This window comes from Anopheles maculipalpis, chromosome X (genome assembly GCF_943734695.1).
Source record: "Anopheles maculipalpis chromosome X, idAnoMacuDA_375_x, whole genome shotgun sequence".
Lineage (NCBI taxonomy): Eukaryota > Metazoa > Arthropoda > Insecta > Diptera > Culicidae > Anopheles > Anopheles maculipalpis.
Window position 1 is genome coordinate 963,227 of NC_064870.1, and position 27,024 is coordinate 990,250.

General features: G+C 46.5%; 1 protein-coding gene across 1 annotated transcript; it reads right to left on the reverse strand.

Annotated features, from left to right (window-relative positions):
* Positions 1-1,836: 1,836 nt before the first annotated feature.
* LOC126557013 (alanine aminotransferase 1) lies at positions 1,837-6,042 on the reverse strand. Its single transcript, XM_050212646.1, has 4 exons — positions 5,734-6,042; positions 5,504-5,593; positions 2,052-3,138; positions 1,837-1,987 (listed from the first exon to the last, which is right to left on the reverse strand). Exons 1-4 carry the CDS (start codon positions 6,028-6,030, stop codon positions 1,839-1,841), a joined length of 1,623 nt encoding a protein of 540 aa, XP_050068603.1. The 5' UTR covers positions 6,031-6,042; the 3' UTR covers positions 1,837-1,838.
* Between the last annotated feature and the right edge of the window lie 20,982 nt (positions 6,043-27,024).

Below are 27,024 nucleotides of genomic sequence, written 5' to 3' on the forward strand. Positions count from 1 at the left end.
ATATGTTTTTTGCTCTCCCCTCTCCTCCCATGAAAAGGGAACAGCGTACCGATCGTCTTATGCTGAGCAAATTGGCTTGATCGTTTTCCATTGTGCTGTTTGAGAAACGTTGGTGCTGCTGGGCTTTTTTTTTATAGTTCCTTTTACAATCGAAAAACCCTTCCCGATTTAGTTGCTCCACTTTGATGCCTCTGGATGCAATGTTGTAGGATATCTTTTCGAAACGCATTGCAAAGATGGTGGTTTCTTTCACTGTGCAGAATGAGTCCCGCGGGCCAAATTAAGTAACAAGTTTTTGTTTGATTATATTTGTTTTCGGCAAAACAGGGGTACAGTTTAAGGTGAAAATATCGATCCAAAACTCCGATGATGGTGGGGGGGATATTTGCACTCGGTGTGCACTATTGTGGAGGATGCATTTGCAGCAAGCGGGTGCAATGTTTCTTTTTCCGTTTTCGCGATGCATCGTGCTTGTTTTATGGCATAAAACCGTTTCCATCGCTCTATGCTTAAGGTAACATATTTCTTAATACTTAACAAACATCTTTTTTTAAGTCAACACTGAATCGATGATGAGTCTGGGACTGGGACAGAACTGTGGTGCGCATTAAATGGCATTGCGTTTCGCAAAACAAATCAAGCGAGGGTGAGATTTATATATTTGGGCAGCATCCGTCGCAAAAAAAAAAAAAACATCTCGGTGTAAAAGATGGTTTCGATATTTAGATAGCGCGCTCTTTACCGGGAAACAAACGTTTACTGTCTCCGGATCGTGTAAAAATTATTGTCTTTAGGTTGCCAGATTTGCGTATAATTTCGTTTAAATCGCATTAAAGGTTAATTTTGCATTGTCACGCGGATTGCTATTTGGCCCTTGCATGTCTCGTCGTCACGTCCGTTTGTCGTTTTTTTTGCCCACACGCACACACACACACATACACACAATAAAATAATGCCAAAGAGCTTTTCGAACGTTTTTCCGATTCCGATACGACAATCTGAACGATTGATTTTCAACCACAAATTATTGTTTAAGCCATTATATGATCGAACGCTGTAACCCTGCCCGTTTCGGGTACATCCTAATCGGCATCACATATATTATTATATTATTTTTTAGAACCATCTCTTCCGGTTAAACCCGATTCGAAAGCGAAATGGTTGTGATAGCCGCAAAAGCAAAAGCATTTGATGCCTTCTGCTGCGACTCGAACGAACTACGAACTAACAATGCTGTGCTAAACCGGCTAATACCTGGTTGACTGGTGTCAATGAACGAAAATTCATAACAATTTTTTCGCCTTTTCGCAATTTAGAGCCAACACTAATAAACGCGACAATCTTCGTGCTAACGGTGGAGGTGGGTTTTTCAGGGGGCCAGCGAGGATTAACTTGCATCAGCGGTTGCTCTTCCGTTCTCGTGCTTAAAATAATTAGGAAAATAAAACAATAAAACTGTATGCGAAAAAGAAGCGGCGCCGCAGATCGGCGTGTAATTATTGCTAGCAATCGCTCGGATACTGTTTGCATAAATTTTGCTAACTTGAATTTTGAATTGCTTAAGACGATGCCGGGACGAAATGTTTGAAACAAATTTGCAATTAGATTGCTTTGTGAATGCGTTTCTTCATTTGTCGTTTACATTTCCTGCACGCGTTGCCCTTTGATTTCCGTCTTTTTTTTTTTGCTGTGTGTGTGTGTTTCCCTGCTCGCTGGTTGCGATATGTTTACCGATTCTGGTGTGATGGGGCGGGGGAGCGGCTAAGTGATGTTTACTTCCTGGTCCCCGCCTTCATACGCTTGCTGTATCGTGCGACGGGGGTTTTTTTTACCGATGATTACTTATACTTTTGCAGGAATTTCTCGTGGAAAGATTTGAACAGACCGAGCATCTCCTTCAGCTTTTCCGGCTGGGGAAGAATCGTGGTACGGAAGTGATAGGTACCGGGCCGCTGGCCAAAGCCGGAACCAGGTACGATACAGATCCCTAAAAACAAAAGGCGTGTTAGCAACACGAAACGAACAAAACGAACAAAAACACAAACACTTACCGGTCTCCTCGAGCAGCTGGAATGCGTAGAATGTATCTGCCGGTTTGCCCTCCTTCTTGGCCGCTTCCAGCGCCTTCGCCGGCAATCGGATCTGCGGGAACGCGTACATCGCGCCCTGCACCGGATTGCACGAGAAGCCCTCGATCGAGTTGAAGGTGCGCGCGACCAGTTCCGCCCGTTCGCGCAACGACTCCAGCACGGCTTCCTTTTCCTTCTCGAACTGCTCGTACGACGGTTCGCCCTTCTGCGGTGGATTAACCACACAGTCGAGCACGGCCTGCCCGGCGGTGGTTGGGCACAGCTGGGCCGAAATGCATTTCAACAGCATCGTGCGCACGTCCGGGCACAGATTGACGATCTCGGCGTACCCGCCCCGTATGCCGCACTCCCCCATATAGCCCTTCGAGCACGACATGAAGCTGCACAGCTCCATCTTGCTGTACGGCTCACCCATCTCCATCATTACCTTCTTGAACGAATGGAACTTGGAGCCGGTTTCGTACACATTGTCCTGGTACACCTCGTCCGCGAACAGAACCAACCGTTCGCGCTGCGCAAACTTGATGATGTCCTCGATGTTCGACCGGGACAGCACCTGCCCGGTCGGGTTGCCCGGATTGATCACGACCAGGATGCGCGGGGCGGACGTTTTGCGCGCCTCGTTCAGCGAACGCTCCAGCTCGCCAATGTCCAGGCCCCACTTGTTCGCCTCATCCAGATAGTAGCCGATCTGCTCCATATCGAACTCGGCAATGGTCGCCGAGTACAGCGGGTACTGGGGGATCGGTATCATTACGCCCGGCTTTTTGCCATCGATCGGGCACCGGAGCAGTGCCATGAGCACCTTAATGCCACCGGACGCCCCAGCGGAAAGGATGATGTTTTGCCAGTCGGCCGGGATGCCACCGTCACGGCGCTGTATGTATTCTGCCGCATGCCGACGGATCACCTCAATGCCGGCCGAGTCGGAGTACGAACCAACCGAGCCACCCTTGCATCCGTCCAGGATGTCGCGGGCACGCTTCTTCGCATCGGCCGGGATGTTGGGATCCTTAAATAGCGGTGGATACGATACTAGGCCCAGCACCTGAAAGAGGGCGAAAAAGCGAGTGGGAGAGATTATTTAAATTTTACTTCCTGCAATCGTTATGTGCAGCAGGCTATTTCAATATTCGCTCTGTCTTTAGCACGATTCTGATAACACTTTATGGCCGAGCGATAGTAGCCATTCGTGTGCTTATCATCAACACTGCAGCGGTTCTATTTAGCTTGAGATAATTTACAACCGACAGCAGATAGTGATGAAGCGCTAGGCGATTGTAGAATGTATCAATTGCGTTGACATAAAATATTGTTGTTCTCGCCGGTCTGATCGATCGAACGCATCTTATCGGACGAAAGGGAGAAGCCTCCCGCTTGTCAAAAAGTCGTGTCATTTCTTTGCAAGGCAAGAATTAGGGGTGATTCTTGCTCTATTTCTTAGGTTAGTTTACTGAGCGTCAAACTAATCCTTTAGCTGCCGATCGTGCCGAACTGGGGGTCGCTAACGAGCACCTTCTTGGCGTGGCATTAGTCCGGAATCCTCATAACATGCCCCAGCCATCGTATTCGTCAGGATGTCCGGTTCACCCAAGTCTGCAAGTCAAGATCAAGTCAAGAAGGGGCAAGTCTGCAGAACAAGATCTGGGACAGAGTCTTATAGGCGGGCACTTGAGGACTGTAATGGCACTGTTACGGCCGCCAGTCCATCACTATCAGCAGCCTTGTTACTTTTATGCTGCTTGATGGCGGCGACAATCTCATCCAGAGATGGCGGAGGTCTTCTGCGCTGCACACTGTTGGATAGTGCTTATAATAACAGAACGGAAACCACTCGATTGACGCGCTGAATCAAATGAAATAAGCAACGCCAATCTACCCCCCCCCCCCTTTCCCCGTGGTCCCCTTCTATACTATTTATACAGAAGGTGGCAAGATACGGTTCACCGTGCAAACAGGAACAAATAAAAGAAGAAAAAAACCTCAACACAAACAATTCTGGGGGGGCCGGGAAAAGCATCAGCTTGAAACGCCCAAGGGAGCGTACCGATCGCAAAAAAAAAAATAAAATTATCACGCAAAATTTTGCTCAACACAACAACGACGACGATACATCACGGCGCCGTGTGTGCGCGCGGCGCACAATAAAACAGACAGGCGTCGCAGGCTGCGAGAGTTGACCGTTTGTTTAACAGCTTGCAAAACCATGCAGCCGCATATCGGTGCTGTGTTTTGCTTTGATATTAGTAGCAGAGAGATCTCTGCTAGATTGTTCTACGGTTTGCTCCGAAGGCCCTTATTTACAGTATGAGAGGCCTCGCTGGAGGTTTAGCGTACAATGGTGCAAATAGTAGCGACGTTAGTTGCGTGCTAATAAGTAGAAGTTGCAAGAGGATGATGGTGTTTATGGTGACCCTTTTTTGTGTTGCCACATCTAGCGATTCTGAAGTGGTGCCGGTTGCTGACATTATTTAGCAAAGCAAGAGCTGTAATATACTGTTCGATCAATTTAAATCAATCAGCAGAACGTATGTGCGAGTGTTGCCTGAAGAATTGCGCAATAGTTTTGTGCCAAAAGGCTGCGGGCAAATATGAACTGCGTCCATCCAAAGCACATTCACATATGTGTTTGGAAAAAAAAGGTGCCACGAAGGTTACGTGGTCAGCGGGCGGCTAAGTAATAAACGAATCTATCGGTTAGTTTTTGGTCCAGCAGCAGTTTGGCAAGAGTTTTGCTGTGTGGAGCATGGACCAGTGATCCAAAACCACCGGTCACATTAAGTTTAGCGTAGAAACCGGTTATACTAGCTGCTCTCTTTTATGTTTCTAAGCTTCAAAGTCGTTTGAAGTGCATCAAGATGGTTGTTGAAACGTATACAAGTCCTCAGTTTGATGCTGTTGACAATTCTTTCCGTTTTTCCCCAGTAGGAATTCGCGCGTGGAAATCCAGAGCGAACCCAAAGAAGCGGTACGTCAACCGACAGGCGCATCGATACTTTATTGCCCATTTTCTGCAATGTAAGGGCGTTACGTTACATAATGCTTTCTCTCCCCCCCCCCCCCCCCCCTCTAAAAGTCAACAAATACGCCGGTGTATACAAAAGCCTCGCCTCCGCACAGGTTGCTTCATTTCCATGCGCGAAGTTCGCCATCGTGTACGCCAAAATGCACCGTCAAACGGCTGGCGTATCATAAAACGCGTCGTATGAATATTTAATCGTGGTTTCTTAGGTGCTTGGAGGTGTGATGGGAGGGGATACGCGTTAGTGTGTTAGTCAGCGATAAGGTTCGATTGACAGCCACAACGCCATTACCGTTTGATGGCTTTGTTTTGGACAAACTGGGCGTCACTAGTCTTCAGTTTGCAAAATGAATGCGTCAGGTCCTCGTGGCACATCTCAACAAGAACTCACCTGTCGAATGAATGTAATCGGTGGTTGGCCCATCGCATGACAGTCCCCGATGTTAGCACGGATCACTTCTTTGAATGGTTTTTTGGCTCCCTTCATTTGGTTGGGCGTTGGGCAGGCATTCACAAGTCCAAACGAAGAATGGAAACGCAAAAAGAAGAAGAAAAAAAACGGAAAAACGAAAAGATGCACATAAACATTTGCACGCGTAAAGCCACCTTCCCGGCACTTACCTGCTCCAGCTCCTTCTCTATCACACCGGCACGAATCACCAGCGGACCACGCACCGCGTACTCCATGGTTTTGATGGCCGGATTGATGTTGTCGATCGACACGCAACGCTGCTGCTGCTGTACGCACGCCATCGTGAGGAACGTCCGGCTGTGCTGCTGGTTGATTGACGATTCTACCGCTGGACAATGGTGCTGGTGGGCTGCGGCGGCCACTAGTCGGATGTTCACACTGCCCGGGCGGAACAAAACACCCCGAGAGCTCCGTTGGCAGAGCGTCAGCATAAGACTGAGCGACATGGTTGCGGCGTACTGTTGGGTGGCTGGGTTTTTCGCGGGAATGAGCAAAATACCGTCGGAACCGCGGTTGGATCTCTCTTGGCCCTTTTTGAGAGTGTGTGAGAGAGAGAGAGAGGGCTCGAAATCTCGCCTGCCTACACGCACAGAATCCTGCCAACCGAAGCGCGTTTAGTTCTCTTTCAGCCAAGTTCTCTCTCGCGCTTAGCTGTCGATTTCGCTGTGTTTTAGCGGAGCGCCAGATGTGAACGTTGTTGTATCATGTTTACCATAAATTTATGCACGATTTAAAATTGAGAAGCGTTGCAAGAACAAGGGAAAGAGAACGAGATAGAGAAGAAGCATAAAAGAAAGATATTTTGTCATTTTTGCACTGCAACAACGGACGCCAAAAATTTAAGGTTAGCACTAGACGAACGATTGAAGGTAGTTAAGCTTCTCGACATTGACGGGACCTTCTAGGTCACGCCGGACTGATACCACGGACTGAACTACGGGAGAACCGGTCCCCGGATGGGATTTGAACTTTGGTCGTGCCGTGTAGAGACCGGCGCCGCTGTAAGCCCCACCGAACCCTCCCCCTTTCAACCCATTAATCAGGGGTTTTTTCGAACAATTTTTCGCTCTAGAATTCTTCTAATAAAAGCGACTTTAAAACGGTGATGGATTCTAGCGGCCCTTCCTCAACTGATTTTATTGATTGATTTAATCAGCAAAAGTAATTGGAGGACGCACTGCAGAGATAAGTAGCGCTGTTTTGTGTAGTACACTCTCACACGCGCAACTGATTACAACCACGACAATAGGCCCCCCCCCAATCCGGTGATGATCGGTCGAACGAAACTGCCAACGGGTGAGTTGCTTGCGAACATTTTCATAGCAATGTCCAACGAAGAGGTGATTTTTTTGTTCTTCTAAAAATACGGTAAAAATTGAATTCTAATTCACTTTAGTCTTATCACCCTATCAACGATGATTATCATCGCCGGTACAATGTTCACCGGTGCATGCACGAATGTTATGCAAGCTGGCCCCCGACAGGGAGAATCAACATATGATGATCAGGATCCATCCCTCACACCTCCAACCCTCCACGCGCTATTTTGCTGTATATTTTTGAAGGGTACTGTGTCAAGGGTTTTCGCATCTTCAGCCCCTTTTTCTAGGGCAAACCCATGGAGCAGGGAGAATCCTATTGATAACGCACCATTTTCGAGACATCGGGGGCTGTATTGAATACACACTTTCAACGAGAATTTTTGCCTGTAATCGTAATTTCTGCTTTTCTAATGCTACTTCTCTAGTGACATTGTTTTGCTATGCTTGCTCGGCAAGATAAGAGGCAAACGTCTGGACAATGATCATAAAATGCTTCTTGTCTAATCAGATGACGAGCATGGTCCTAAAAAAATTTTCCATATAACTTTACCCCCAATTATTCTTGGAATAATTCGCTATGCTAAAAATAGCTATTAGCTTGCAGTAAGGATACGTTGAAGAAATCAATTCGTCTACCGCACGCAACAAACGTGACAATCGAATCTTATGGTCAAGCATGCCCATGCTTTACAACGCGCCAAAACTATTTGATTCGCTGAAGACATCAGTGTATGCGCCAACATTTAAGCGTTCTTCTCTCTGGGTGCGTGAAAATTAGCACCTCGCAGCCGGCACCAAATCCAGCAGATTTTGTTTTTATAATACCTGCGACGAAAAGGTGTAACAGTGTGTGTGTGTGTCAAGGGAATGATGCTCGCCAAATCGGTGACCGAACATCATCATCAACCCGGTGGCGGACAGAGTTGTTTTTTGCCCTAACAGCGAATAATTCCCGCGACCAGCTGCGCTCGCCGTCTGCACTCGATCGCTAGGATTACCATCAGTGTACTATTTTTAAATCTGTCCCTTGAATAAGCGTTTTTCGCGTAGGACGCATTGGTCGAACGAGCTTGTATTATTCCAAGAGATGCTCACAATAAGAGATAACAGCGCATTACGGCAAATGCGACACCAAAAATCGTGCGGATGATATGCGTGATGACGCTGGCTCTAAAACAAACAATAAGAAGGAAGAGGAATTATATAGCTGCACTGTTAGCCTACCTTAGCGAAGAATAAACTACCAACAAACAGTGTGTACAATTTGTAATATTCGTGGCTTGCTTCGACGAGGTGTGCTGCCAAACGATGGCAACGTACACTGATAGAACACGGTGCAGTGTATTGGCGAATGCAACTGCCAAACGGGGCCAATATAGCGCTCTGCAGCTGTATGCCCGACCACACTGACGAATGCATCAATGTAGTACGGACAGAGGAGCGCGTTATGCAATGGTTTTTGGTCGTTGGGGGATCGAAATGATTGGCCCTAATGAACGGTACCACGGCTCTTTGCTTTTGTCGCAGGTGCTATTTCCCTACCACGGATTCGCTCGCTGCCCAAGGCGCCCAATATCTGCTTCTACTACGCTTTACAGCCAAGTTCAAGTGCCCACAGTGTTACATTGTAAGGTGAGTTTGCTAGCGAGATGGTCGCCTCTCACACGATCGCACGATCTAATTCCTTATCGCGCAAAAAAAAAGTTATAACGGACTGCGTGCGGGGAAGTTTTCGCGATTCGCTGCCGGAAAGTGGATGAAGGATTAATTTGACTTTTAAACCGCTGTTTTGGAAAATACTTGAACGCCTCCAAGCAAATCCGATTCATTAGTGTGCAGATTAAAAATTCCCTTTTCCCTGCCTGCTTGGGTTTCGGGACTGGGTTCGATATCGTATTGCCGGCGTGATGCGTCTTTCGCACTTTTAACGGCTGTTGTCCCTCCTCAAAAAAAAAAAAAAACAAAGAGAAGCAAATCACAACATGCTGGTTGGCCTACTTGGAAACGTTCGGTGAAAACAGGGCAGTAGATTCCAAATAACTACGCTTCTTACACGGTACGACACAAACCTGATATATGGCACACTGTTGCAGATGCTGCTTGAAACAAAAAAACCGGCGCTGGAATGAGTTGAATGGGTTAGTGATTGATGAACGGAGGGCCAACAGGAACACTTTGCGCAACGTACCACTCCCGAGCACTACGGCTAATCTCGCTAGTCCACAATCAACTGAAGCATTCGCGATGCTAAGAAAATTGGCTCACAAGAAGTCGCACGCACAAAACATCACCAGGGCACCACATTTGCTTTGGCTTTACCGTTCACTCACAAGGGTTTGAAGTGCGGTACAGAAAGAGAGCGAGAGAGAAAGAGAGCAAGAGAAAGAGCGAGAGAGAGCGAGAGTGGTTTGTTTACAAAAATTAGTTTTTTTTTGCTAATTTTTTGACGTTCCGCGATGTGACAGGCTGAAGCAAGAAAGAGAAACACGCTAGGCTGTGAGTGAAAGACAAATATGGGCAAGCGCTGCACAGTGGGCGATGGGCTGGTTTTCATTCGACCGTGCCGTGACGTTTAAGGAAAGGAAAATTCCTCATACAAGCAGATGGGTTAAAAAAGCCTCTCGTACGGTTAAATACATTGCAATCGTTAAGCAATTGTAAGTATGAGCGCTATGTTGGGTTTTTTTTATCTGTTGGGTGATAATAAATTAACCGATAGTGGAATTTAATGTATAAACATTTTTTGTGCCTAATAAACATGTCACCAAAACATAGGAAAGGAAGCCTAGCTGTCAAAAAAGTCGACTGCAAGATGTAAACAATCGCCGTTACGAGACCGGTATATTCAATAGACCTTGCTCAACTCTGTGCTGTGTTGTATGCTGTGCTGGCGATGAGAGAACAATAGGCTGGTGTTGGTATCAAACGGGCGTCGGAAGAAGAATTACCCTCAAAGAATTCTTCAAACAACGCACAATGGAACCGAACGCGGTCGATTGCGACAACCGAGACGACGGCCACGTCGGAATCGTAACGATCCAAATGGATTACGCTGAACGTGGGTGGCGAAATTCATCACCCTGCCTTACGTTGACGAACCTCGAATTTGCAGGGCATCCTCGAGGAGACCAGATATTACCGACTGGACGGATTGGTTGAAGCTGATACAACCGTACTGCGGTTCCAGGGTCTGCAACTGCCCGGCATAAACTTGTCGAAGCTGGATTTGCGCAACATCAGCTTTAAGTTCGCAAACTTGGAGTGTGCTGAGCTGGATTCGTTGATAGCGACCGGTGCAAATCTGCAAGGGTGCCAGGCTCAAGGACTGCGATCTGACGGGGTGCAGACTCGAGAGCGCCAACATGAGAAATTATAAGCTAGACAATCGAGGTAGAACGATGCTCGACACTGCCATTCTGCCAACAATCAATAATTATACTTATTTTCCGCTTTATCTGTAGTGCTGCGATCTGCGACCGGTTGCAATCTGGACGGAGCGTGCCTTTACGACACTAATCTTAAAGGAGCTAACATATTAATAAGCAATATTAAAGTGATGCTAAACGTGGTTAAATTAAGCAGAAACGTTGTAGTTTTTTTTTAAATTTAGTTCTAATATGATGACTCATTTCCGTATGACCATCACCGCGTGAGTTTACTAAGGATTTCCAATGTGTTTTTCGGGATTACATTATCTGTTGTAGTAGGCTATTGAAGGCTAGAGCCTGTTTGATTTTTAAAATATCTGCTTATGTATATTATTTGTTTATTTATTTATTACAATCCACAATTTGTCTGCCTAAAAAGCTACACAAATTTTCTTAAAAAACTAACTTAATCGCTAAACGTTAAGGGAAAAGGGGTCAAGAGGAGTTAAGTAGACTAAAGGATGAGGAGTGTAGACGAGCACGGCAACTTGCTGGAGGAGAGCGAAAGGTCACGGGAAAAAGGGTCCTCGACGGAGAGGAGAAGAAGGGAGACGATGAAGCTGGCCTGGGCATGAGTGCGACGGGTTTCTAAAGGTAATCGACCCAGCAGTCGACAACGTGACGGATACGAAGACAGAGCTGAGCCAGTAACTCCAAACACTTCGCGCTGAGCAAACCGCGTGAAGGTCCTCTGGACCCGCTCGGCTGGGCGACCAAATTACTGAGGCATACTCCAGCGTCGAGCGCACCAACGAGCAGTAAAGAGCGCGCAGGCACCCGAGATCGCGCAAATCCGAAGCCAACCGACGCAGCATTCCGAGAGCCGACAAAAACGCCCAGATCCTTCATACAGCCAGAACGGGTTAATGGAGAGCCACAGAGAGATAGTAATTAAACATAACAGGATTTAGAGAACGGGAAGAGTATATAATTTGACATTTATTTGGACAGAGAAGAGGACGAGTAGGACGAGCTTCCACAAGAGAAGGGAAGAAAACCTGAATACTGTAGGGAGGACAGTATTCAGGTCGTTGACAAAAAGAGCAAACAGTAACGAGCCCAATATGCTGCCTTGGGGGAGCACCGGAGCCTGGAAAAAGGGATTGGAAAGGACCAGCCAGTTTTCCTTTTATAGCAGTGAGTAATGCCCTATTTGCCTCCCTTAATGCAGCGTGGCAGCGAGCTCCGGCGCAGAGCAGAATGGAGACGATAATGAGAGGGTCGGAATCATACGATGAGCTGATGAAGATCAAGGCACATGTACCTTGAGCAACGGTGTGAATTTTCACGTCTATCAACGAAATGGGTTCTCCATAGAGTGTTCGTAACGGACGACCACAACTTTGGTTGGGCTGAGAAAGTTCTTCTCTTGCCTCAACACCTACCCGTGCAAGAATGTTGCTTCGATTAATAAGCTATTAATTTGCGTATAACGGATGGAATCTAACCAGCACCGCACGTTGCAACATTGCGATATTTCAACAAGGAATGGGCAACTTTCCCGCGCTGCTGAAATAGGTTCAGCGAAGGTCACAAAGTTGCTGCGGAAACTGTTTCGCTCGCGGATGGGCTATGGGGCTGCACATTCTAAGCACCGGGTTTAATCTAGCGTTGCCGAGCCGATGGCGAATCGTGTCTTAAAATATTAATTTACAGCCCAGCTCATCAATATTCATTGACGAAAAGACAGTTAATGAGTTTTCGCTTCCCGCTTACCCGCGTACTAACCGTGCCATTTTTTTTTTCAAATTCAGCCTTCAAAAAGGGAGAGCACTGTTTCGAACTGTTCGCCGGTGTTTTCTTCCCTTTTTCGCTTCGCTTCCTTACGCGCAATCGAGTTAAATCATGAACAGGCCCGTGAAGCACGCAACGGCATAGATGAAGGTACGGAGGCGAGCTAATATTGACGAAGGATGCGAACCGCGGATTAGTTGATGGTCGAACGGACTTTAAAATGGTGGTTTTGGTGTACGTGAGGAAGTAAAGAGAGAGAGAGAGAGAGAAAAAAATCGTCACGTCACGTCAGGAGCGGGCAAATTATCTTGACACCAAGGGCAGGGAGATGGATGGGAGATGAATTTGAAAAGGGGTTAGGGAAGCGCGTCGCCAGCTTTCCATTTTGCAGTGTAACTTAGTGGCGGTAGGCGAAGCTGAATTTGAAGTTAATGTCAGATGAAGTTGAAAGATGCTAAGAACAAGCAGCGATAGGAAGGATTGTTAGAGCATCGCAAGCGTTAGAAAGTTAGAACATTGGATGGCAGCGCTGGTGGGGACACCTTTTTGGGAAGCAGAGAGGCTATAAGCGAACCGGAAACACCCTCCGGAGATCAATCAAAAGTTTTCTCGTTCCAACTCACACCCGTGCAATGGTTAAGTTGCTTTTTGTGCCGTATGATGTCTGCCTTGGTGAAGATAGCAGGCCTACCGCTAGTGACCGCCCTGGATTTGTTGCAACTACAATCATTGGATTTTTCCGTGTGAAGCTATGTTGAAGACGGTTCCTATGCCGGGAGGTTTAGAGGAACCTTCGCATGCGGACGAACTTGCACCAAGAATTAAAACAAAAACTGTGTGGGGCTTTCACTAGGTGGCGCGCTCGGGTTGCTATTCTATCGGCGAATTTTATGCATGTGCAGAAATGATTAAGTCCACTGCCTCTGTCTGGAGCTGATTGGACGAGTAACAGGTTTTCGCCAAACGAGTTAATCGCGAGCAAACAAACAGGCAAAGTGTTGAGCATACAAACACGCATCCGCGAGGAACACTGTGTCCTGCGAGCAGATCCAATCGATGAAGCTATTCGGTGGATAGGTGTGCCACAACGCATGAAACGCCAGGGCTAGCCGCCCCCGGTCCCGGTAGTAATTGAGCGCTCAGATTCATATGATGTCGGGTACTATCGGTGCGAGGGTTGGTGACCAGCCAGGGACTTACATGGTGAAGTTCAAACAATTAACTCGATTGGCGGAATAATTCGATTATCGTGCTCTGGGGGTGTGTGGGCAAAGCAGGACGCCCGTTTCTGCTAAGGCAGTGGATGAGTTGTTTTGATGTGTAGAGTACTATACGGGCTAAAGCAATGCGTTGCAGCATGAGCAGGAAGAGAAAGTAAATGCAAAAAGAAGCAAATTCATAGCTTGGTTGGACCTGTTGAGTTGACTATTTGAGGTTACGTACGGTGCCCGATGGTGGCCCGTGTAGAGCTAAATTGCATCAATCGACCGTATGATGCGATCATACCGGATTCGATAAGGGTTTAGGAAATCGTTTAGTTACTGCCAGCTTTTCAAGAAAGCAATTAGAATCCACGTCCAGCCAGGGCATCCATTCCAAAAGACTCCCTATGTTGGAATCTGTTCGAGCACTCTAAGACACTCGTTAGATTGTTCGCATAAAAGCGGCATTACGACATGAGATTACAAACAACTTTATGAACTCTTTTAGCAACAATTTTGATACATTTCCACGACAATTTACATCCAGAAAAATGACCTGAAAATGACCTTCGGTTTGGTACGGCGAGCGAAATTGGCCAACAATAGATCATCTCACTCCCATCCAGTCCTGTGCCATTTGGTGGATATTATTGCAGTGGAACACGCCATCGTATCGGAAGGCATTTGCATTACTGCACACACACGCTAGCCGTGCTCGTTAAGCTAGCGCCCAACTAGCGCCAGTCCAAAACAACAGCTGGTTCACTCGGAAAATGTGCAGATGAAAAACGGTATAGCCGAAGGAAGGCCGAAGTTATGCCGAAGCGTTGGAAGGAACGCTTGGCCAATGTTCTCCCTTTCCGGCAAGGACCAGTCGTGTTTTTCGGTCCGTACAGCAGGCATGGAATTGGTTGTATGAGTCCATATCCAAAAAGGGTTCGTTTGGTGCGGTGTAGAGATCGCAGCGATTAAGTTGGGAGCAGGTTGAGCTTCTAACCTTTCAAAAGAAACTCATCCAAAAATGAACTTTACTCAACTTCCCGCCCATGGTCTTTCGCAGCTCGTACACCGAACACCTAATAATCGATTCGTGGCATCAAACCACACGCATGATTTAATTTCGGCCCTTGCTACCTTGCTGGCCGCAATTTTGCAACGCGTCCTGCCAACCATTCCTGCACCATTAGCAGCCAACCTGCAGCGAGCAAATGGCACCCGTAGGCAGGCACGTCCGGCCGTCAAGGTCTATTTACTGTCCCGGTAATGCTCGTTAATTCGCCATGTTACAGGTACGAACGTTTATTGATGAACGTTTCGCACCTGTTTCCCCCCCCCCCCCCTAACGTACAAGTGGTAATCGTTAATTGTAGGGATAACTCCATAGACGTCACTTCACCGAGCGCTGTCACAGTCCGTGCTAGTCCACTAGCAGCGATGCACCACAACCGTGGGTTGGTAGCGGTTAAATTAGATTGACGATCCGAACAGCACTAAAAGGTAGGCGTCAAAGCGACGCTACGCCTGAAAGAATAATAATAACAGCACGGCGGAACCATTTTTTAATTGCACCCATCAGTGTACGTTCAGTTTTAATTTTTTTTATTGGACACTAATCATTAACGTTGTACATGGTAGTCATCCTGGGATCGCAAAAAAAAACGTAACGAACAGAATATTTCATACTCTCATCTGACTCGCACAATGTTACAGTTGTTAAATTTGAAGTTTTGTGCTAGAAGTAAAAATTATGTCTCCCAATGAATATTTTCTGAGCGAGATAGGAAGGGCATAAAAAACTGCCAAAAATAAAATAAAAGGAAAGGAATAAAAATACAATAATCGCTACAAAAAAATTGAGGAAGGCAAAAGCTGGTATAAAACGGTTACCTTCTATTGTTGCACAGTGAGTCTCACTGCACATATTCTGTTTGCAACAGATAAAAAAGGGGAAAAAACACTTTTTCCGCTGTAATCCTTTTGCTAGTTGGTATAGTTCGTTGAATAGTTATCCGCTTTTAGCGTTTTTTTTTTTGTTGTTGCTTTGGCAAACCATGTATGTGGCCGTGTTTTGTGCGAATTGATTGTGACCACACAGCTAGAGACGATGGTTTTATTTGTTTTGTAGTAAAATAGCACTAGGAATAAGCAGGCAGCTCGGTGGTGTAGATGACAACGGCGGGGGTCTTCAAACGGCAGGACCGCAGTTCAAATCCTATCCGGATCGTGCGTCCCCCCGTAGCTGCGGGAGTTGGCAAGGGTCTAGTGAAAGCCATTTCTTGATGGCCGGGTGTGTGACCTCAGCCAAGCAGGAGAAGAACATTCTTATAGCAAACTTTGCTTGCAAGCTTTATCAGCCATTTTGTAATGACCAATAATGAACCCCACTGCTCTGTGGGCAGAGGCCGCCCTCGCTTTCTTACCAAGGATTCTTTTTTTTTCTCACCTCACCTCAATGAGCAACCCTTTTAAAAGACGTTAAAAAAGGGGATTGTTTTTGTTTTTACTTTGTCGCCGTCGGGTCCAGGTAATTAATAGCGAGTCTAAATTGGGACGACAGGATCAAACGCAAACGATAAATCGCTGTTAAATTGAGATCAAACGAAACGGAAAAAAACATCCGGGGTTCGTTTCAAGGCTGGGTTGGCAAGGTGTGGGGAGAAATAAAAAAGAGAAGGTCCATAAAAAAATCTGTAAAACAGTCCTTCTCAAGATTGATGCGCGAAACTAGTTGCCATGGCATGTTCTGCCTTAAAAACAACGGCATGGAACAGGTAGTGCTTTGGTGGAATGGGATTTATTGTGTGTATGTGCGTTGTTCTCTTCGCTTTGCAAACAACAATCTTGGTTCCCCTGCTTACAGCCGTCTGCAGCCGGAAGTAACCCTTTTCATAAACAAAAAAAATGGAGAGAAAAAATCCCATCATATCGCTTCGTTTGGTGCCGATCCGCTTTTTCGGCTCGTTATCCATCATCCTCTCAGCTGACCTCGTTGCACAATTGAACTTTGTCAGCAAGAAAAAAAGGATATTAAAATTATGTTACAGAAAAAAAAAGTTGACCCCCCCCCCATTAGAGAACGCAATTTTTAAAAGGGTACGATATTAAAGCAGCATCTAAATAGCATCGTGCTCTCGAGCTTTAATTGTAAATAAGTGTTGACTTTTCTTAAGCGAGTGCTTCAAGGAAGTAAGCGTTAAATAACCACTAACACAGCCGCAGCGATGAGCCATCGGTTTAGAGCGATCAAAAGCCAAATACGCCTAAACGTATGCAAAGCGCAGCACACGCCGCTAAGGATACGAAGTGTGAAGTTAGTGTTGTCATAATTCGCTCGATTAATTAGTAGAAAATGCAGCTAAAATTGGAATATTAACTCCTATAGCCTTCTCGAGCCTTTCACCCTTTTTCTTCTTTTTATTGCTGATATCTTTTATGTCGCTCTCCAACATATGATAACTTCGTGTGTGCGAGATTTTGTTTTATTGCGTTGGTGCGTCTTTCCCAGGAGCGAGTTTTGAAGCGAGCGGAACCGTTACACCAGGTTCTTTCATAATTTCCCCTCAATAACCGAAACTCGATGCTGGTCTGTTTTGCATAAAATATGCACAGGTATCCATTTTGCGAGAAGTTTTGCACGAAATGCTTTAGCTTACGGGTAGCGTAGTGCATCGCCACCATAAACCCGAGCCGGGAGGTAGCCGCTTTTATCGTCATTATTTCTCACTCCGATATGCCATAAATTGTAAATATTGTATTGCAGGCCGTTGCATACCTTCCGGGCACTGCACGCTACAAAGCTCGCCCCGGTGGTTTGTGAAATATTGCTTCCGTTCGCTGCGAACCGATGGGGAAAGGCCCATTTCTCAGCTACCAACCCAGAGGCAGGGGGATCGTTGCGGGGTGATGATGATCGCATCATCCTTTCACGGCTGGCTGTACGGGAGTGATAGTTCCGGGCTTCATACGGTAGAGCTGGCGTTCAAATCCCACCTGGACCGAATCCTGTAAAGTCTAGCGCGTTTTATAGCGCGCTGCCCTGCCGCATCGTTCATTTCAAATTTCCAAATTAATTTCCATTAGCGTTACGCTAATGGTGACACGCGTCCGGTGCCGCCTTGACGGGGTGTGTCGAACATACCACAAACGTTTCGCATTTGTGCGTTTTATTACAAAATTTACCGTATACATGTTTGATCGCTCCTCAAAAAGGTAAATTAGATTCGCACACAAAAGTGGCGTGAAATAAATGGTTAGCTAGCGAAGGTTTCTCCCTTTCGCGAAGGAGAAACGCGTCTTTTTCCTCCAATATGCGTGACATTCTTCAAAGCAACGTATTTTGCGGATTCATTCGCGGCGAACGCATTATGGCGGGCTTGCGAGCGGTGTAGGAAAATTCGTGCGGGTTGAGTGATTTCTGGTGCCAAATGACAAAGCAGCCGAAATGGGTAAGAATTTCCGTGCCAACCAGGCCAAATTTTCCCTTTGATAGTAGCACAATGGAGGCGCCCGGTGCTTTTTAAGGGGGCACGAAAATTAAGTTTCGTGCTGTACCGGTGGGGCCCAATGGAGGTGTAGAGTGGCTGTGCGAGTGTGTGTTAGTGCGTACGGTGCCTATTTGCATGTGTTGTTGGTTTTATTTTTATAATGATTCGGAACGTATCGAAGCTTCATGGAAGCTTCGCGGCCCAGGCTGCTGGAAGAGGATGTCTGCATCGTACCGAACCGGATGCTGCGCAGGGTGCGGGGTTGTGTACGAAAATTTCCATCCATTAGCAAGCGTGTCAAACGGTTGCTTCGCGTGGAAGTAAATTAAAACAAAGTCCAAAGCGCCGGATCGATTGAAAATGACGGAAAGCCTATTAAAGGGTTTCCGAATGGACATGTGCGAGCCATATCTAGACAATGGTCAAGATGATTTAGACAAACGCTAGGATGAAGTGTAATGGTTGGTGATTGGTACTAACTGAAGATGATATAAAATGCCGACTCAATGCAAAGATTTCCATTGGTTTCCTACTAATCAAAACGGAATTATTCGACTCATATGCCGTCAGATACCAGTTGAAAGACTTCCAGCCAGATTGCGCTCGGCAAATCCCCTACTAGGGCCGGAAGAGTAATTAAACTTTACATCACTGCTTCATCCTAACGTATCCGGTTTAAATGTGGGGGAAGCATATGACGTCTTTTGCAGCCTTCGTCTGGCATCGCTACACACGCGCACACACCCCATACACTGGAATGGTTGAATACGGAACAGCGGAAAACAAAAAACAAAAAAAAAAGAAACCCGATTTCCTGCCCTGGCTTCTAAATATGACAAAACCTTGGCGGCCTTGTTTTCGGATGCCGTCTCCGCCTTGGTGCGGCGAAACCATCCTCAACAAATAAGAGCAAGAATCAATAACTTCCTCATCAACTTCTGCTACCGGCTGACAACTTTGTTGGCGGCGGTCGGCTCGGTTCGGATTTATGATTCGTCCCCGCGAGGGATTGCTTTCTCATCCGAGTTATCCCCCCCGAGCCTCACGACTGCATGAGAGCAAAAGGGGATGTCGAAAGGTAGCGGGGGAAAATGGCTGGAAGCTGGTAGGTTTCTCATTTTATCTTGCAAACCTCCTGCTGTGTCTTACCTACATGCTTCTACAGCTTTGCGAAAGTTTATTAATTCCTACCGTGCGCACCGTTTGATCTTTGATGACATTGTTCGCCGGTCGGTAGCGTTCGTGTAACAATTTCCTCACACGTAACGCTTCACAACATCGGTCCCTCCCTGCGCCAAACCATTTATGTTGCCCTTCAATAGAGCTATGAAAATTCATTGATTCATCATCACAAATCACGATTCGCTACGTAGCACAGCATCGGCATTATCGGCCACGATCTAGCCTCCGAACAAAACGAGAAAAAACAACCACACACACACACACACACACACAGACACCAAACGACGTACACGTTTGCTTTCGAATTATTTCATCCTTCCTCATCCGGCTTGGATGATGACTGGCGAGCCGAGAGTGTGTTTTTCACCCACCGCCTTTAAGTCGGCAAAACAAACAAACACATAAAGAAAAAGCCATGAATCATCAGCGGGAAAAGTGAACGCTCAGCAGGAAAAATAAATGATCACACAAATCAGCACATCCGAATACTTTAGGGCGCTTTAGAAACGTCAAAGCGGTAGAAACACACAACCGAAACGACCTGATCAGACAGAGCGTGCCAAAAAAAAAAAAAAATGCGGGGAAGCGCCATGTTTTCCACCGGTCGATTGATTTTTGACTTTTGCGTTTGGTTATTTGGAACTCGCTCGCGAGATAGGTGAAGATAGAGGAAAAAGCAAAATTTGGGAGATTTGTTTTGTGGTTTAGGGCAGTTCGGTTGGGTAGGAAAACCTAATCAAGAGAGAAATTACAAGTTTAGCTTTGTCCTAGATAATAGTAATGTTACAAAGCCTGAGCCTGAATGAAGCAACCTATTTGGTTGGAGAGATGAATTTCTTCTTGGCTTAACGACCCTTCTAAGGTAACACCGGCCATCGATCGGCTTACTAGACTTGTTTATACCACGTAGTTGTGTAGTCAGTCCTCACACTACGGGAGGAACGGTCTCCGGAAGGGATTTGAACCCCAGTCCTGCCGTTTGAAGACCCTGCCGTTAAACAAATTCTCACCTTCCGTCCGCAGCTTCCTAAGTCTTGCTGTATTCTTCTTCTAATCGCTTTACCTAGCATTTTTGTGGTTGCTTTCGTTTTTCTTCGATTCATTTCCACATGGTGGCAAAGTCTGAGGTGCCCTTCCAAAGAATCTCGCCTGCTCGATAAAGCAACAGACCCAGTTGTTGGGTTGAGGGCGCAGCCTCCAACGTTCTATCGATCACGAAACGTTGCTCAACTGTTGCACACTCACAAACAGTCTCCCGGCTACCTATCAACTTTTCCGGTTTTCTTGCTGTTGTTTGCCTTGATTGATGAAGCATACAATCGAATGGTGATGAGGTGTAGCATGAAGATGAATCGCAAATTTTGGATTGCGACGGTTGCCAATCTCGCTGACGATGAGCCGCTCAAGAGGGAGTCCTAGAAAAATTTGAAGGAAAAACTCGCCCGTTGTGGGCATTGCAAATGCTCAGGGTGAAACTAAAGATCAATAATTTAAATCCATCTTCCACGCTGCCCGTAAGGGCAAAGCGTTTCGGTATCGGTTAAACCGAGATTGAAGTGAAGCTGCGGGGAGTTGTTGCCAACACTCCTCTTCGCACCATTCAGCACTGCCAACATAAAACAGAAACAACGGGCTCTATCTTTTGGGTGGGAAAATCAAGTGCCTCCCACACGAATCGAATCAAATATTCAATTTATTTCTATTTCTGATTATCCAGCATTATAACACCAACCTTCCTCCAACCCCCACCCAGCCGCAGCATCCACCAATCGGAATGAATCATTTTTCGAGGGTTTTTTTTTTGGGGCGAGTCCGTTTCGTTGGACCTTGCATTTGGGGAACTTTATGGAACTACGCTGCACAACACATATGTTCCCTTTGCACCTGCCAGCTATGTCAAGTGAAATACGATCACCAAAAATAAATATTAAAACAGCTACACTGGTCTCACATCAGAAGTGTTTCGTTTTACTTTTCTGCGGCTTCGTTTGTCACTGTATTCGCACTACTAGCGAGGTGCTACAGGTGCTACGGTTTTCGCATATAAATTCTTAGCTTAATGTTGACATGCAGGATGTACACGGTGAGCCTCTGGGGATGAAGGAATAAATGACGAAGCGCTGTACAGTGGAAAGCGTCAGTCCTCACTACCGGTGGGACACGATCCGGGGTGGGATTTGAACCCCGGGTCTTGCCGTTTGAAGGCCGGCATCGTTGTCGCCCTTACCCACGTCCGAGAATAAAATTTTCGTTCTGGTCTCTGCATTGGAAAAGCATTCGAAGGAGTTTTTGTTGTTGTTGTTGTTGTTGTTGGTTTAGACTCGATTGTAAACATTTGTCGCAAGACTACTACATATCCACCACGTTTATGTGCCTTTGCAAAAACGCACCAAACACTCTGCCCCACCCAAATCCAACAGGTCGATCGGTTAGCAACGCACTGCAAGGCAGTTACCTAACCAGGGCCTAGTGCTCCTCCCGACAGGAGTGTTTGCATTCAATTTCCTTCCGCCCTTGGGTGGCTCGTGTTGAGTTCGGTTGTGCCCACTCGGCACAAAGCTCAACAGTGCGCCGCCAAACCGTAGGCTACGGCAAAAAAAAAGGATACGATCGACAACGACAAACACACAACTATTGACGGATTTCCATTTCCCAATGTCACAACCGCCAGTGCCATCAGCGCTGCAATGCGATTTGGCGCGCTTTTTCCCCCCCTCTTTGCTCATGTTTTTTTTTTGTTAGTATTTGCTCCAGTTTCGTGAAGATTTTGTACTGAGAGGATGCTTCAACTTTGGAATACCAATTACACGAGGACAAAAGCCTGTGCAGAATGGCGTACCGTGTACTACTGTGGTGTGGTGTCCTGTGGGAAACCAACTGTGGGCTTGCGAGTAAGCGGTTAGACTATGCTGAAGCGAACCCACGATGGCTCAACAATCGATAAACGACCTATCGAAACCAGCTAAGGGGGAGGGGGGGGGGGGGGGCAGAAAATCCATCCCTTGCAAACACACAGCAAACAACTTCGCAACAATGCCGAAGTTTGCTAGGCCATCAGGGGGGTTCCTGACGCTTCTTGGCATCGGCCAAGAAGAAGTAGGCGTTACATGGAGCAGGAGACTGAGGTGTACAAGTGTGCATGTGTGCTGATCGATGAGCGTTTGGTTTGCTGTTTGCTTTTGTGAGGCGAGCAAGCATGCTCCAGCAACAGCCGAAAAGGTAAGGAAGATTAATGATCTTCTTTCGCAACTTGTCGTCACCACGGCTTTTTCGGCTTCGGCTTACGGGATCTCTAAAATATGCCTATATTTGGGGTTCCTTGTCACCCGTAAACATTCTGCTGTAAGCTTTTTACGTTGGCAAAGGATCCTAACTGGCAGATCATTTTAAAATATTGCATAATAATTGACCACAAACCATTCGAAGAATCTTTTCCACCAGACCAGTGATCTGTGGACTTGTAAGCTTCGCTGATTTAGATCAAAAGAAGCTAGTACAGGCACTCTTCCCCCAGGCATTAAGAATTGGTAATCGCGATAATCGTCTGCAAGGTACAGGTTTACCAATTAAAAATGGTTGAAACGTTTGATGACGGGAGAAGAAGGGTTGCTTCCCCGAGAAGAACACTGAGACACTGTACGACGAGATGCTTTTAACTGCTCGTTCTATTACACACCACTTACCAATATCAATGACACTCAAATCGATAACTATAGGCAGAGAGATGAGAGTGGACAAAGCAGATAACCACAATTTAAAAATAAAATGCTGCTGTAAATCAATTCTGATGTATTGTGATTCTGAAGTACGTTTGCGCTATAAATACTCCTCTCCATAAACACCGCACAGTGGTAAGGATGAGGAAGCACCAGAAACCAGAAATGAATTGCTCATCATACTGCCTTCTCACGCTGTCCACGCTTCTCCTTTCCGGTTTTGATTGGCACGTCCGACAGGGTTTTTGGTTTTTCATTCGCATGCGACGATAGTTTAGTTCCAGCAAAAACCAAAAAAAAAAAAAGCAAAACAACACGCAACATTAAAGCCTGCAATCTTCCCCCTCCCCCATCCGAGGCGCGTCTCTGCAGACATAAAAGTGCCATTGTTTTCGCTACCATCGCCCATCCCGTCACCGCTACGCTCGGTCCAGCACAGCATAGAGTACGTACTTTAGATTATGAACCATTTTAATGCTTACCTTTGGGGCTACTGGAGTGCGTCCTCCCCTCCCCACACACACACACCTACCTCATAAGCACTGGCACTGGTTCTGGTCGGCACAAAATGGAGCTTACTTATTCATGGACCACACCGCAAGCCAGGCTACGAAGGGGGAGAAACGTTTGGTAGCAGCTGTATGTCGGGAACACAGCTTCACCCGTTACGAGAATTGTTGAATATAAACTAAAGCTCCCCAAAGTGCTTGGACCGAGCTCAAAATGTGGAACAGCATGGCCCAGGGACCAGGGATGGGATGTGTGCGGGAGAGGATGTGTCTGTGCCCGCTTAGAGCACTGTTGTTTAGGAAGGAACGAGCTGAGTGCTTTAGCCGGATCACCGATGCCTTACACAAGATTTTTGGGTAAAAAGTTTCACAGCAACATGGAATGATGAATACAGGATATTATAATACTAGCGTGGTGAAAGGATCTTTGGTACAAATGTGACAGCTACTACAGGGATTGACACATTAGTGGGTGCATCTACTAGTCTTCTGCTTGGGTGAATCTTCTGATTCTAGCCCAAAAATGTGTCATCCAGTAGATGAAAAGGGAATCCTTTCTCGAAGCGTTTGACATGCGGGATTTTTAGTCTCTAAAGCTTGGGGCGGTTCAGATCTAGGGTCCTCCCACGGCAGGTTCGGAGTTCAAATCCCATTTGGGCCCGTCCAGACCGTTGTGAGGGACTGACTATCCAACTACGTGGTCTACGTGGCAGGCATGACCTTAGAAGGTCGTTCACAAGAAGAAGTGGACGGTATAGGAAGCTATAACACAGCATACCAGTCTTCCCCATGCTCTTAAGGCAGCGTAAGCTTTTTCAAAACTTTTCTCGTGATGATTGTTTCATAACCTCAATACTAGTGTTGAGGTTAGAAGAGAAGAAAGCAGCAACAAACCATAACCCCCCCCCCCCGTCCCATCCCCCCAATGCACCCTCCTGTAGAGCAAATTATGACGAACGAATGATGATAGCTTGATAAATAATAAGAAGAAGCGCCCTCGCGAATGAAAGATGCAAGGATATGAAAATTAATGGCACCGCATCAGCTAACATGGCGCACATGGTAGCGTAATCGGGGAGGCCCTTCTTCCTACCCTTCACTGCCCATTATTATGAGGTTTCATTCACACCCGCAACCACGCGAGCCACGGGTTCGGATTGCGTGTGTGAGTAAATGAAAAGGATCTTTCCCGTAAATGGTAACGGAATTGGTGGAAAAAAAAAAATAGAATAGAAAACGGAACGGAACCTTTGCCAGTGCTGTGTATACTGTTTGCAGTTTGCAATTCAACGTTCCCAGTACCGTCGGTGTTGGGTGCTTAACGAAAAAAAGTGTTTTTTTTTTTTTGTTGCTGAAGAAAACAAACAGTGCGGCAATGGCGATGGTTTGTCCTAGGGAGTCGCCACGTTGGTGGAAACTAGACTACTGAATGTTAAACTGCAGCACTCCCCTGCGATACATTACTACACCAAGCGTGGTGAAATGTGGTCGATCTCCTATCCACCAGAAACCTGATCCAGAAACTTGGTAGGGGAACGCGTGACTTAACACTCGAAACCCCCACTAACAAACCATTACCGTCTGGTGAGCATTAGCTGCCGTTCCTACCAACCATCCCGAAGGTGTTCGTTTTGTTCGAAATGAATGCATCAGAGGTTTGACAGTGGGAGCACAATAAATGGCCCCAGAATGGAACGTAATCGTGACCGCTCAACATATCCAATGGTGCACTTCCAACCGGTAGCATAATGTAAGGTTACAGATGCTGGACTAAAACACCCACACACACACACACCCCTCCGAAAGGACCAAGCGACAGACGTAACATTGATGCCGGCTGAATTCGAACCGTGCAAGCACCACTAAATATAGCACGCTGCCCGACTACACAAACCACTACCAATTCTACGACGAACGATTTATTATTATTCATCCCTTTTTTTGACATATTCGTTCTGCTCGAATTATTTTTTGCTTCATTTTTTGATACACTAGTGTGCCATTTCCCAACTACCGAACAGCGCTTCATAAACCTGCCAAATGGTGGTTACATTTGTGCGAACCTATCTATATATAGTCCCTAACAACTTGGAGAAAAGCACATTTTATGACGCATCGTGTCGTCGACCGATTGTTTCGACTAATAAAAAAGAAACCCGCGCAACAATCCATGGCACATCACCCACCCATCTATGTAACGGTGACGATCGGCAACTTCTCATTAGCGCGAGAAACAATCGGAGGACCTTCCAAAAAAAAAAAAAAACCTCCCTCAATGGGACCCGTTGAAAGGCCATCAAAAACAAAGCCCCAACACTGCACGCTGCGCGAAAGTCTTCAAACAAGCGTCCAAACAAAGAGCCCCTTTCAACCCCGGTGGCCGCGCAACGCGGTAGCAACTCGAAGGGTTGCTACCACCCGGGGTCTGTTGGCGAGAAAGGCTCGAGAGCATTCCCATTTCGGGCACCAACAAGCACGCAACTCTCCTTTGCCTTTCTTTTTGTTGCCTGCTTTGCTGCAACAAGGAAAAAAGTTTATTTAAGACATGTCTTTTATGGGTTTTTGTGTCTTCCTACACCACCTACAGTCAGTCGGCAAAATATGCATACCTTCGTGCGACTATTTCCGCTTCCGATAGTCGATTTTTGCTCGGCAGTTTCATCGCGTTTCATCGCGTTTCATCGCGTTACCCTTTGTTTTGGCTTGTCTTTCCCTTTTCTCGTTTTTTCTTGTGTGCAAATTTCAGTCTTTATAGCCCTTTTTGGAACGGTTCATGGTTGTGTGGAATTGCACATGCTTGCTACATGGTTGTTAAGATTTTTTCCACCTTTTTTTACATGCTGACTTCCGGTAAACACAGCAGCTACAGCGGATGCTACGAACCAGATTGGGGAAAGCGCTTTTCTTGGCATTAATAATAATATTAAGTTTTCGTCATGTTTGCAAGCATGCCTGCCAACGGGTGTTGCTGTCAAACAATCTGTCAAATTCGAAATGTCAAACGTCAAAGCTCGTTGAGTACATACGTATCAAAATTTGTGTCCTGTCCACCGGACACGGTTACAACTTTAGCACATCCTCTAGTAAGTGTCCCATTTCCATTCGTAATGCTTCAAACGCGGGATCGGTCAGCATCTTTTCTTTGGCGCTCGTTGCGGCGCCGCCCAAAGTAATCAACTGAACAACGTAAACCCGGGCCGGGATTACGGCCGTCAACTGCTTGGAAGAGTGGTGAGCAGCGGCAGTTGTATGTGTTTCCGCACGCGCTGATTTCGACCGTTACGGTCGGCTCTGATGATTGATGGGACGCGTACAGCCGAAAAGCGTTACATTATCACGATCGATTTCATCTGACGTGAAAATCGATACCGACCAGCCGGGAGGCTCCAACGATAATAAATTGTTTTTGTCTAATATGACGTGACCGAGTGGTGGGGAGTGGGGGAGGGGGGGGGGGTGGGAGGGGTGGTGCAACATTACACTTCCCGTCACGGACCGAGTTAGTCAGTTTTAAACGACCGATCGACGCGTATCGGTTGCTTTTTTTTCTTGCTTGATTTTTACCCTGACTTCAATTGATTGTTTCCCGCACGAAAACAAATTGAGACGTTGCACTATGACCGGATGGTACGATTAATCACTCACCCTGGCTTGTCATAACCAAATCGTCGACGTGCGCGAAATTGGATGCGTGCGGCGCCATGCTTGGCGCTGACAGGGGTCCACTAGGGTTGTCTGTAACTGATGAGGGGTTACGGGGCTGTACGAGCAAGCGAGATTTGAGTTGATCTGTGCCGCAAGCGTGGCAAACCACAGCGTGACCCGGAGTGAGATCGCGAGTCGCGTTAGCGCAACCAATTGAC